The sequence below is a fragment of the Anomalospiza imberbis genome, chromosome 4 (assembly GCF_031753505.1).
Source record: "Anomalospiza imberbis isolate Cuckoo-Finch-1a 21T00152 chromosome 4, ASM3175350v1, whole genome shotgun sequence".
In the NCBI taxonomy this organism is placed as follows: Eukaryota; Metazoa; Chordata; class Aves; order Passeriformes; family Viduidae; genus Anomalospiza; species Anomalospiza imberbis.
In genome coordinates, this window is record NC_089684.1 from 66,535,963 (window position 1) to 66,549,394 (window position 13,432).

Here is a 13,432-nt window from a genome sequence, read left to right on the forward strand (position 1 = left end):
TTGAAAGGGCTTAAGTAATTTAAGGGATAAGAAATGGAATGTATTACTCATCTTTCACAACTTTGCTTGTTTATTTGAATTTTTTGGTAGTATTTCTGGTGTGTTGTGTCAAAGGCATTAATGATAAAGATTGAATGAGCGCCACTGTTGAGCATTGTGGCATCTCAAGGCCAGGCTATAAATGACTGGTAAAGAAGGTTGAGCTGTTTCAACTTCTGTAGCTTTCTAATCTGACAGTTGTTAGAACTGCAGCATTCACATTAAACATTTGATACAGTGTGCATAACCTGACCCTCCTTGCTGTTCGATTGTTGATCTTGTGCTTGTTAGGTGCTTGTGAAATTCAGAAGTGTCTTGTCCTTGCTTCATTGTAACATCCTCTATTTTTGATGCTTATTAACTGTGGGACTGCACAGATACAGGCTCGGAAGACTGTGCTTAGGAGATAACAGATGCTTTTCAAAATGAAAGCTCTCTTTCTTTGTGCTTTTGTCTACAATGGAGTGGTCTGCTAAAGAAATTTCCTTTTCCTTGTCAGGATAGCAGATATTTGTTCCTTCTTTAGTAACTTGTAAATTCCTGGGGCTGGCAACAGTCTTTAAAAGCTAATAACTGTAGCCAGCTAAGAGGATTACATTCTGATGTTTGGAAGTACAAAAGTGACTCTTAAACATTTTTCACTCTTGAAAGTTCTATCTCTACTTGTCTGAAAAACAGTGACTGTGAATGGAAGTATTCTGTATCCTTTTCCCTCAGTGATGCACTGTGATTTTGTTCTAAGCCGAGGTAGTAAACTTTGAAAGGGTGCTTGATGTACATAGATCTCTTTGCATTGATATAGTCTTAGTATTTTTGTGCCTTCCCAGGTAAGAAAAGAAAGGAACAACAAAGGGATTTTGTTTCTTTTGTTTTCAAATGAAAGGGGTGAATGTTTATGGAATGCTAGTTAGTTATGGTGCAACCTTATTTGCTAGGTAGTAAGATAAACTTCATAAATTTATAAGTGTTATTTTTCCAAAAAAGTATCCTTGAATTGTTATTACTGTAGTTCTCAGTTGCTTTTAGGGTATTAACTAATTGCCTGATTGAAACACAGTTATGTAGTGCAAGCTTCAAGAGAATCTGATCTTGAAATAATTTAAGTACCATGTTAGGCTAGGAGTACTTCATTACTTAACACTAACCTGCTTTAAAAAAAATCTTCATTTTTAAAAAATATATCACTTTGAATAAGGTAATTTTTAATTTCGTGAATGGTTATGAATGTGTGGCAAACCTCCAATGTTACAGAGTGGAACGACACAAAAGAGTGGGTATGTTGGTTTGGCATGTTAGAACCATAAGGTTTTTGTTCTGAAAGCTATGTTGAGATGTATGAGACAAGGATGCAATATTTGTTTGAATTTTCATGTAATACTTCTGGTTTCTAAGTAGAAATCTCACTAAAATTACTGGAATTTATAGTTTTCCAAATATTAACATTAATTTCACTATTGTAAGTTATATTTTGTTGTTTTTTTTTAATAGAATCTTATTCTCAGGTTTCAAAACCAGCTAAAAGACTTTGTTTTTGTTCCAGCTCCAGCTTATTACATACAAGTTGTGGATTTTAGTTTAAATATTCCATGTTTTAAGGAGCTAACTTTTTGTAAATGAAGAAGCTTCCATCCCTTAAAATTGAATCCCTTCTTGGAAGCTCTGAAACACTCTGATACATAGCAGCCATAAACCATATAGAATTAATTATAATTGCTAACCTAAAGTTTTGCATAACACTTGTCCCAGACCACAAGTGCACTGTTAAAATATTTTTTTTTTAATTTGGGGTGCTTTTTGAAATATGTTACAAATTTGTGTTCTTCTGCAAGCTGCTAGAAATTTATTGATCAATGCTGTATTAAATATTTACTTTTGTTATTATTTTTGTTTCTGTCTTTTGAGAGTTTTAAATGTTGGAAATCTGGCAAATACACTTTCTAATTGTCAGGGTGAAGTGCAATCTTAAGATATGTTCCAATGTTATGTCAGTCAAACTCTTAACTTAAAAAGAAAAGTAGGTACTTCCATATTTACAGTGAGCTTTAATTTTATTTTACAGGACAAGATACAAACAATGCAGGCCAAAAGCAGTCTTCACCTAAACAGCCAATTCAAGTAAAAGGTAAAGAAATACTTAGTGTATTGGAATTTTACTGCTGTTTGCTAGTAGTAAAAAAAAAAGTGTAAGGAAACTGCTGCTCCTCTACAATTGTGTAAGCAAGTTATGTGAATAGCATTTTAAAACACACTTGTGTGCCAGCTTTGTTTGGTACTGTTTGTGTGAAAATGACTCATTAAAACATCAAACATAGCAGTATTCCTAATTACTCGCTCTTCTGAGTTTGTTTGTAATTTTCATTTAAGCTGCAGAGTTCAGCAGGAAAAGACTGACTTGTTTTTTCATGTGTTGTTGCAGTCTGTCCTCCTTGCGTGTTTTTAGGCATGTCCATTTCCCCTCTCAGACATAATGTGGCTAAGCTGAATACTTGATCTTCTCCATTCCTTGTTCTAAGTCTTCCTCTGTTCTTTCTTATTACTGAGTTAATCTAATCAGTGTTGCTTCTAAATATATTTTGACCACATGAACTGCCTAATCTGAGTTCTGTAAAATTCCCATTTGTGTGTAGTGATGTGGTGGGCTTGGCACTGGCTGGACACCAGGTGTCCACCCAAGCCAGTCTATCACTCCTCTCCTTAGTTGGATCGGGTAGAGGAAATGTAATCAAAGGCTTCTGAGTTGAGATAAGGACAGGGAGAGATCACTCACCAATTACTGTCATAGGCAAAGCAGATTGGACTTGGGGAAAATCAGCTATTTTATTGCCAGTCAAATCAGGCTACAATACTGAGAAATAAAAACTGAATCTTAAAATACCTTCCTCTAACCCTTCACTTCTTCCCAGACTTAATCTTCACCTGCTTTTCTCTACCTTCTCATCCCCAGTGGTTCAGAGGGATGTCAGTTTCTTTCGATTTATTGTCTCTTAGTGTATGCATGCAGGGAAAAAAATGCAAGGTAGATAGGAGAAATTTCTGTGAAATAATGGTGAAAATAGGTATATGTTTCAGTAAAAGTTTTCCCTCTCTTAGTTAAAGATGTGCAAGGAGAAATGTTTATATTAAGGATTTTGTTAGTGTCTAGAAAGTGGAATTCTGGTTTTAAAATGCTGCTCTGACATAGAAAGGTACCTATCCAAGTTGTACTAAGTATTAGAAAGACAGTAACATTTTTAAAGGCTCACTAATCTTAAACGTGCTTTTTCAAGTGTTTTATTTACATGATCTTTTGTTGAGCTTGTCTTTTTTTGGAAACACCAAATAAGGTTTTTTCTCTACATTTACTACAGTTTTATACAGTTATTTGAACTAGGAGTAGGATTGTTGGGCTACTGTGCAATATACAATTACAGTACAATATATACAATGTACTGTAATTACAGTATCATAAATAATTACAGTATCATAAATATATGATTTATTTTAGTGAAATTTACCTGTATTTCTGAAAGGTGAATTAGTAAATTTTTGATAAATCCACAAGTTGTTTTTTAGTAAGGTTAATATAATTTGGGTATATATTTGTTTTAAATAAAAGATGGGAATTGTTCTTGATTAAAAATTATCAGTCTGTTCTAACCTTAGTAAATGGTGTACTGTTTTTAGGAAATATCTAAACTTTTTTTCATCACCTTCACTCAGGAGCTTTGTGGGATGAATGTGATTATTCAAGGACTTAAAAAATTCTTCAAGTTCAAAGTGGATGAGAGAAATCAGGTTATTATGATAGATATTGATACCTGTGCTGTTAGTGTATCATGGAGAGTCAAGCAATATATTTTGCTATTAAGCATCAAAACACAGAAATAAGACAATGTAGAACTCTGGGAAAATTTTTCTCAGAGTCTTTAAAAGCATTATCTTTCTCTAAGTATCCTGTGACTTAAGGAGTACCTCTGGACCAGCTATTGAAATCATATCAGTCCTATGATTTGCAAGAAGCTCATGTGTGCTCTGGAGTCTTCTCATCAGTAGAATCTGAGCTTTTTGTTTTCAGTTGTATTCTGTAATGTTAGTTACATTACAGTGTTAGTTGTGTTATTCTTCTGAATATAACTAGTCTTCCAATAAACATGTTTAATACATGTTAATGTATAGTGATATCGATTTGAGAATAAGATGAAGTTATGTACATACACACAAGTAGAAAATAATAGCATAAATTGAAAACTCCATTTATAATTTTTCTGAATGTGTGGTATTCTTTTCCTTGTGCATGAGAATCTGATGTGATGAGTACATCTTCCAGACATAAAAATATTATAAATAAAGACTGTATGTTTTTAATTGTTATAAATGCCCAATGTTAAGAGTACTAATTTTGAACATAGTAGTTGAGAAAAATGATGTATACAGTCTGTCTCATTTCTCTGTGTGCTCTGCAAAGGTGAAAAGTCTTATCTGCAGAAAGTGGACTTGGAAAAAATAGCAATGGAGCAGCCTGTTGCTATTTCAGTTGCTAGACCAAGGGTTTCCAAATGGCCATATTTGAATGCTATTTATGTAGCCAAGCACCATCTCTGACATCAAAGTTGGAGAGGTAGCTGACAGTGGCAGTTAGGTTTGAGAACCCTGAACTACAGCTTAGTAGTTAGCATTTTTGGAGGTAAACCATTCTGCCTTATTCATTTCCACAATGAGGAAGATGCCTTTCTCTTCACTGTCAGTTTTCTGTATCACTGATACTGTTTTTCAGATTTCCACTAAGAGCTGTCACAGTACGACACTAGATTGAATTAGTTGTTGAAATTTCTGCTGTAGTCTCTATGAGTGACTTGTGTGTTTATTTTTTTTTTTTTAAGTGAAAGCAGTCCTTAAAAAAAGAGAGTATGGACCAAAATACACACAGAATAACTTCATCACTGGAGTCAGAGCAATAAATGAGTTTTGTCTTAAATCCAGGTATGATGGGTTTTAGTTGAGATTTAAATTCTGAATATTTGTTCATTTGTACATGAGAAGTAATTATGATTGTAGAGTGATTTTGCACAACAACTTTTCTAAATGTTTTTTGGTGTACATAATTGTAAATGAGTTCTTGCTTAGTTTTACAGTGGACTAGGAGCTTGCACTTTATATTCATGTTTCAGTACTTGCTTTTTAAAGTAGTTTATTTGTACTTATGAGACCATGAATCTAGCTGGGGGGAGACACCTCTGTTCCTCTTGTTTTTACATAATGGTGTAGATGCCCTAATGTGTAGCTCAGCACAGGAAATTTTATCTGTTTCCCCAGGTAGCTTTGTTATCTTCAGCCTTTTGCAATTTGTGCTGGGAATGTAAATTTTGGGATTAAATTTTCTTGTCACATGGCTTCTGATTTCCATTTAGAGAGGCTACTAATTCATAACACCTCTTGTTTAGCATATGTGCACGTTATCAGTTGCATACAGATCATTCATTGAATGTTTTATTATTTAGTGTTTTAATGCTTTGGCTTCAGTGTGTAGTATTTCATAGTATGAAGACATGATTTGGACTTCTGGATGTGAAAAACAGTAGTTTTCAATAGCCTGCTAGGGATCACTTGCTTCATGTTGTCTGTCTGTTCTATTGGAAGTAGACAACTTCACTTTTTTTGTACAACAAATTAGTAATATCAAAATGGTGGATCATCACCCAGACATAAAAGTCAAATTAGAGCAATATGATCCTTTTCTTACACTAAACTCTTTGTCCACTTTCCTTAGTGATTTAGAGCAGCTGAGAAAAATTAAACGACGAAGTCCCCACGATGACACTGAGACTTTCACGGTGTTCCTGAGATCGGATGTAGAGGCAAAGTAAGAACATTTAAAAAGGAAGATATGAGAGAGAGAGAAAAGAGTTTTAAAAGTCAGTTTTGCAATGTGAAAGGGCAATAATGTTTTCTGTTTTTATCTGAACACATTTTATATCCTGATTATTATAATTACATCGTGCATAAAAAATTCAACAGTATGGTTTTATGCTTGAAAAAAAAGTTGCATGAATAGAAACATTATTAAGTTGCTTTTACTTCATGCAGGTCTCTTGAAGTTTGGGGTAGTCCAGAGGCTCTTGCCAGAGAAAGAAAGCGACGTAAAGAGGCAGAGATCAAGTACAGAGAAAGTGAGTATAGGGTTTTCAAATAGCTTGAAATGCCTCAAGGAAGTATGATTGCTAGAAACCCACAAGATAGTGTTACTTTGTTGAAAACATGTAAATTTGTAACTAGCAATTGCTGACTAGGTCTTGTGGCATAATCTTGGGGTAAAATGTTGCTATCTATGCAGATACAGTCTGTTACTATCTAGCAGTTTATCACCTTTGTGATACAGGAAGATCATACGTTCAGTGGAGATCTGTAGACATACTTTTGGGAGCGGCTTTCAATTTTTAGATGATAATTTACATTTTCAATGCTTTTGCATTTTATCTAATTAAGAATTTTGAAAAGAGTTGAAAGTGATCCAAATCTTTATACCATGCCGCTACTCATTAATTTATTCCTCTGAAAAGAATTCAGCTTGCCTTTGTGTTTCAGAAATAATTTTTTTTGGGTGTAGTATTTTTGTTATTCTTGCTGGTATTATCAATAACATGTACAGCCAAATCAGTAGTTTGTAATGTATTTGGATCTGTCTAGTCAGTTAAAATCACACAAGAGGCAATACTGCTTCAAGATACTTAGTCCAGTTGTGTACCTTAAAATGAGAGGTCAATTTTTTGTTTGAACAGTTATGCCACTAGAACACCCTTCTGTCAAAAAAGTTTAGAACTTCAGACATCTGCTAAGGTAGCTGTAAGTGTACTGTCAGGAGCCTCAAAATTTTTATTGACCTGAAGAATAATTTTTTGATATAAATAAAATGCCTGAATTTGCAGAAGTATATTTTGAGTTTTTCCCTCTGTGCCTTATCATTTATTGGTAGAAAGGGTAACAATGTATAGGATCATAACAGATTGTATTTGGCATTTTGCCTGCGTGTATAACAACATGTGTTTCTGATTAACAACATCAAGGGAGGAGTTCTTTCACAGGTAGATCATCTAGCTCTTATAAGAATTTGGCTGCTGCATAAAAAAAAGTACACTTCAATTCCTGAAACTACTGGTTACTAGTACATATTCCTGATGTGAATTTTGTACTGCAGATCTGTTTAGAAACCAAAGGCTGTTGTGGGAATACAAGGAGTTCTTTGGAAATACTAAGGTAAAGACGTTTTCAAGTGTTTGGCTAGAAAAGTGTAGTGAAATGTGTTATGACACCTTTTGAAGGAAAATTTGTGTAACTGAATATTACTGGAAGATTTTTTTTGCACCGTAATATACCAGATCTGTATCTGACTGTTATGCAGTAGTCATTGTTGTGATGACAGCTTGAATGGGTTCCTACTGTGACAGTGTAATCCACCAGTAAGAGGGTTTTTTTTCAGTTGCCTTCTTATCAAAATTGCAGCTGTACTAATGATTTCAAGTATAGCCATTACTATGTGTAGTGAATATACTGTTAATTAAAAAAAGCTAAGTAAATTTCTTTAAGAAAAAAGACCCCAGAAGATGAATGCTTTTTCTATACGCTGCTGGCCCTTCCTTTTTGCTTAAGTAGACATACACCCTAGATCCAGGTGCTTGGGTGTATATTGGGTGTATAGAATGATTCCTTAGTGGGCTCTGGGCCTTATGGCTGCAGTGGCCTCTGCTGGAGACTTCATTGGGTGTTTATCTTTTTAATAGCCAACCATTTGTAGAAATACATAAGACCCAACTGCAGTTTGGCTTAACATTCTGTAGTAAATTAGTTACCTTTAAGAACATTTGCAATACAAGGCAGTGCAAAGTTTTTTATTGAATTTATATGGTAGGTGTCTCATGAGATCAAGATTTAGTTATTAAATAATCTGTTATTTCTTTATGTAGCCACGCTCCAGTACAGCAGCTATGTTTTTCAAGGGACCAGGGAAGGTGGTAATGGTAGCTATTTGCATGTAAGTAAAAAAAAAAAAAAAAAGTTTTGTTTATGCAATAAAAAATACTTTATTTATATTATCCTGGGAATAGGAACAGTGTGTGTATTTAAGATAAAGATACCTGTGTCTGTAACTAAAGTTAATAGATTTATTTGTTTATTGTTGATAGGAGAGAGTTTATGTGAATACATTGATCAATACATAGAGGTCAGGTATTGAATATATCTCTGATGAGAGAAGAGCAAATTTTTTGGAGTTGACCACAGTATACAGTTTCTTGAAGTAAAACTAAAATTTTGAAGGACCTGAAGAAGCAGGTATTTAAAGTTGTCCTTTTTTATTTCTCCTTCTTGAGAGGAAGCTTTTAATACATTTAAGAGAATCTTCAATATAACCAACAGAAAATAATTCACTTTTGTCTGTATACTGTTATTTCTTTTCTAATTGCAAACTGCCTTCTCAGAAGCTGCTGGGTTTGCTTCCTCTAACTTGAATATAATTTCTGGCACGTGTTAAAATACGACACAAGAAGATGTTGTTAATAGTTTCTTATAATACTTCATTTATTTAGATACTTAAAAAATTGGCAATAAATGAAACTCATGTTGAAAAAGATAGAGGAGAATTTTATAATCCTCCAGTCTGATTTTCTGTGCCATATGTTTGTAGCAATTAACCCACTGATTCTGATAATGTTTGAAGTGAGAATGTAGACTTGGACTTTGGTCTTAATAGTTACCAATATGCAACATAAGATAATGTTTACTCCAGTAAACCTGTAGCTGTAAAAATGTCTTCACAATTCACACTGAACATCTTAATGGAGAATTTCTATAGATCATTTTTACAATGTAATCTAGTGACAGCCTTCTCTCACATTTGTATCCTACTGAGAATGGCTCAGACTGGGGGTGAAGTAGGGAACCTTGTACTAAAGTATTGGCAGAGGACATGTAGGATTTTCAAAGGATTGAAAAAATAGAAAAAGGAATTTGTAAAGACTTGTATTCTCCCCCTGGTAGAAAATTAGTTGTTCTGAGTAGTGAGTGTGATGATAGTTTTCAGGAAGTGTAACTTATTTGGAACTGCTTAGAAGTCAATGATTTCTGAAAAAATAAATTGTGTGTCTTTATCAAATTTAGCTGAAAGGACTTTTTTTCACAGTGACCATGCAGAAAATCTCTATGAATAATCTGTCTGCACAGCTCTCTAATTATTAAACTGCTGTTTGAGTTGACCCCTTTCTGGGAAATAATGCATGATTGTACAGCACTTCCTGCTTTGCTGAAAATATTAAACATCAAATATTCTGTTATTTCTTCTCTTTGTTTTCAGAAATGGGTTGAACTTTTTTTTTAAGCTACTTGCTTGGGTTTACACGGGTTCTGCAAGTATGTTTTCAGAAGCCATACATTCTTTAGCAGACACATGTAACCAGGTGGGTTTTTTTTTTCCATTCTGCTAAAGTTAGTACTTGTAATAAAACTGGGAATAAAGACAGATACTTACAGTAGTTGTAGTGCATTGAATAAAAAAATAGGATGCTTCTTAATTTGTATTAATGTAAAAATGAGAAGTCAGAATGTAGATTTTGAAGTTTTTTAGAAATAAATTGAAAGAGGGGAGTTACAGTAAGAACTGTACTCAGCTGCTTCATGGATCATGAGTGGTACTTGAAGCTAAAATGATTTTGGTTAGTATTTTGGTTAAATGTTAACTTGAAATACTTTTCCTGTCAATTATGGTAATACAATGACAGACTTTGTTACTTATTCATCTCTAGATAGAATAATGATGAGAATTTGGGCATCTTGTTTTCTTTTTCTGTTCCTAGATTGCCTATCAGCCTGTCACAGCACAAGTAGCCACATATGTGGCACATTTACTTTGAGAAGTGGAGTGGCAGGCTCAGAATTGGGCATGTAATATTAATGTGCAGGGATAAAATTAATGTTGTTTTTTTTACTGTTTTCTATAGTATACTTGAAGCATATGTTATGAGACCTTGAAATGATATTGCAAGGCTTTGAGGGGAAAAAAATCAACCCTTAAAGGGTTGAAGGAAAGGCTCCTGCAGCTCAAGCAAGGGGAGTTCTTGGGTAGCTTGTAAATCATAAAATGGAACAGTCTTGTGCCTCTCCAAATTTGAGGAATCTGTGGAACCTTAGAGCAGACTGAACATCTTGAAAAGGCTATTAACATAGTTTTGGCAAACGTTTTGCTTGAGTTGGACACTGTATGCTTCTCTGTCCAGAAAGACTGAGTTGACAACTCACATTTTGTTTGAGGGTTTCACACAACCTTTTAGCTGATCCAGATGTAAAGTGGAGACAAGGGTGCTCCTAATTCAACTGATAGTACTTAAATTTATGGGGAAGCCAGCCTTAAAGTGTGTGATTTTTTCACTTGGCCAAGTGGATCAATGTATAGGTGAACCAAGTTTGATAGTGGTATTATATACATTGAAGAGCTATTCTGTTTTGTAAATATCAAAGTTGAACGTTCCACTGAAATGAGGAGAGTTTGTTTTGTTTTTCCAAATAGAGTATGTGGTTTTGTGAAAAACACAGCAGAAACCTTGCTTCCTCAAAGCAGCTTGCTGCTGCTAAGACTAAAGTGTCTGCATTTTAATACTTGTTACTATGTTTCCTTATCCATAGTCTTAAACAAAACATGTGCTTTGCAAAATTCAAGTCTAGATTTGTAACTTCCTGCATCAACAACTTAATACATGCCTAATTAAATATATCCCAGGTAGGCAATTTAGATAGCAAGAGGTTATTTCTGCCTTCAAAATATGCTGACAAGTTGCAGTGTAAAGTTACTGCTTTAAATGTTGTCACCACCCTACTACACCAGTCTCAGTATAGTTTCTCTTCAAGAGGGATTTATTTACATAGCTTTGTTCCCTGAGCAACTTCATTCCTTCACACTGAAGCACAGCAATAACAGTTGTGATTGCACATAATGTTCATTTTCAGTTGTGATTCTAAGATTACAATTAACAGTAATTATATATACACACCATATAATTGCACATACATTATATATGTAGGTATAACTAACAATTTTTTGGGAGTGGTAAATTTAGATGACAAATTTTGAGGATTATATTCCAGCTCTAATAAGGTATCAGTAGCAAAGCATGTATGCAGTTCAACAAATTACATCTGCCTTTAACCTTTCAAGTTCAGTTGATACGGAATGTTTCTATATTTTATTTTAACCTTTTGTCTTCAATAGGCGTTGCTAGCTTTGGGCATCAGTCAGTCTGCAAGGACGCCTGACCCTAGTCATCCGTAAGCTTTTTGAGTAAATAAAGATTCTGGTAACTATATATAGCAGTAAGATTAGTTCTTGTTCATGCATCACCTTGTTCTTTTTAATTTGCTGTTTTGTGTCATTTCTGAAACATATTGTTTCTGATTTTACAACAGATAAAATAAGAAAAGGGTTTTCTTTTAAGCTCCAGGAGTTGGGGCTTCAGTGGCTTGGTGCATCTGTTGTTTTTTTTTGTGGTACACTTTTGCTATGTTTTATTTTAATTGTCATTATTTCTCTAAGTCGTGCTGGGCTCTTCTGCTTCTTCCAACTAATAGATCTACTTTAATTTAAATACTGTTCATGTGAATCACGGGATTTTTTAAAATATAAAAATTACTGTCCTCTTCCTTTTTTCAACAAAGTGCTTTTATGCAAGCTAGTTACTTGTACCATAAGGAGTTGTGTTTGACATAAACTGCTCTTTGTTTCTATCTAGTAATAGGGAGATTACTTGATAAATTCTTACAAGGTCATGAAAGTTATAAGCTGTACTCTCTGTCATATTTTCTCGGTGTTGAGCTGTTTTACTCCTCATATGTTTGGACAAGTCATTCATTCTTTAAGTACTAGTTCAAAAATGTGTCTAATTTATGGGATTAGTTACGCTTTTTTTCATTAACAGCATCATTAAAATTAAAAAAAATTTACATCTTATATTTGTGCAAATATTCATCATATCTCGTTTTTCCCTCTCACTCTTTTTCCTTCTTCCTCAATATAGACAGAAGAAGTGCACTGTTTGTAGATGGAGTTAAAACTAAAAAAAGGAATAAACGCAAACTTTTAATATTGCTTTAATTCCTCCACTGCACTTAAAAACCGCAAGTGTTGGATGTCTGTAGTTAGCTGAATTACTGAGAGATGTGTAAATTTTATTCCCATTAAATTAGCTTTATGAACTATATAGACTGGCTGCTCACAAAACTAGAGTCCACATTTAGAAGTAGCATTTCACTAAAATCTTTAAGTGATATGAATGTTGTTTATTTTGTTTTTTTTTTCAGTTGTAAAATAAAATCCTCAGTCATTGTACAAGAGCTAGTACAGATGTTTAAAAACAAGTTAGAAAAATGTTCATGCTTGATATCCTTATGTGTATTAGATATCTTTTTTCAAGTAGGGTTTTTTCCCCCTTTGGATTAGATTGGATTTAGCAGCTTTGACTTAAATAGATGCCAGGTCATATGATGATAAATTGAGACATGTAGAAATTAATAGCAACTTTGAGATATGTTTGTAGAGATGTAGAATCTTATATTCCTAAAATAATTTTCTTTTCATTCTTCTAGGTATGGTTTCACAAATATGCGCTATATTGCCTCCCTGATTAGTGGAGTAGGCATTTTCATGATGGGTGCAGGACTTTCTTGGTATCATGGGATCATGGGTTTACTCCACCCTCATCCTGTAGAATCTCTTCTCTGGGTAAGCTAGTCTTGTTTGATATTGTATTTAACACCAGTAACTTAATAAAAAATAGTGGCATAGTCTGAAACTCACTTCCTGAGTCGGTTTGAGTCCCAGCACAATTAAATCAAACCATTCTTAATGAAAATGGGTTTTAAGAAAAAAAAAATCTTTAAACTATAGTTGATCCTGCAGCAAAATGAGCTGCTCTCTAAACCCTGCATCTTCCTTTCATATCCCCCCCTCCAAGAGGTCCTCCTTTCCTGTTTTGGAATATATTGCATGACCCAATTATTTTTGGTTTCCTTCTGTTTAGGGACAATTACATGACACTGTGGGTAATGTGGTTCCGGAATGCCACATTTGGATAGCCTGTGTTGAAGAGATCTGTAGAAATATGCATATAATATAATATCATATCTGATTCTTGTTTTTTCTATACAGGCATACTGCATTTTAGCAGGATCATTGGTGTCAGAAGGAGGTATGCAGTTTCAAGTTTCTATTTAAGTATTTGTAATCCCATAAGATTATAATGTCAGTAATTACAGTAATAACTGATCTTTGCATACACAGTGAAGTTTTGAGCTCTGTTGCAAATACTTGTAAACAAACAAAAATAAACATGTGAAAACTTTTCTTTTTTATATATGTCTATATAGTAAGAAGTTGAAG

At 33.9% G+C, this 13,432-nt stretch overlaps 1 protein-coding gene across 2 annotated transcripts in view; it reads left to right on the forward strand.

Moving 5' to 3' along the window:
* The window catches only part of SLC30A9 (solute carrier family 30 member 9), a 31,064-nt gene that overhangs the window by 2,488 nt on the left and 15,144 nt on the right, over positions 1-13,432 (forward strand). For both annotated transcript variants that reach the window (XM_068188954.1, XM_068188956.1), the window contains exons 3-12: positions 2,099-2,161; positions 4,899-4,998; positions 5,786-5,878; positions 6,103-6,185; positions 7,211-7,269; positions 7,977-8,044; positions 9,362-9,464; positions 11,270-11,325; positions 12,640-12,775; positions 13,202-13,241. In XM_068188954.1, coding sequence (XP_068045055.1) covers positions 2,099-2,161; positions 4,899-4,998; positions 5,786-5,878; positions 6,103-6,185; positions 7,211-7,269; positions 7,977-8,044; positions 9,362-9,464; positions 11,270-11,325; positions 12,640-12,775; positions 13,202-13,241 — 801 coding nt within the window. The remainder of the gene's footprint in view (positions 1-2,098; positions 2,162-4,898; positions 4,999-5,785; positions 5,879-6,102; positions 6,186-7,210; positions 7,270-7,976; positions 8,045-9,361; positions 9,465-11,269; positions 11,326-12,639; positions 12,776-13,201; positions 13,242-13,432) is intronic.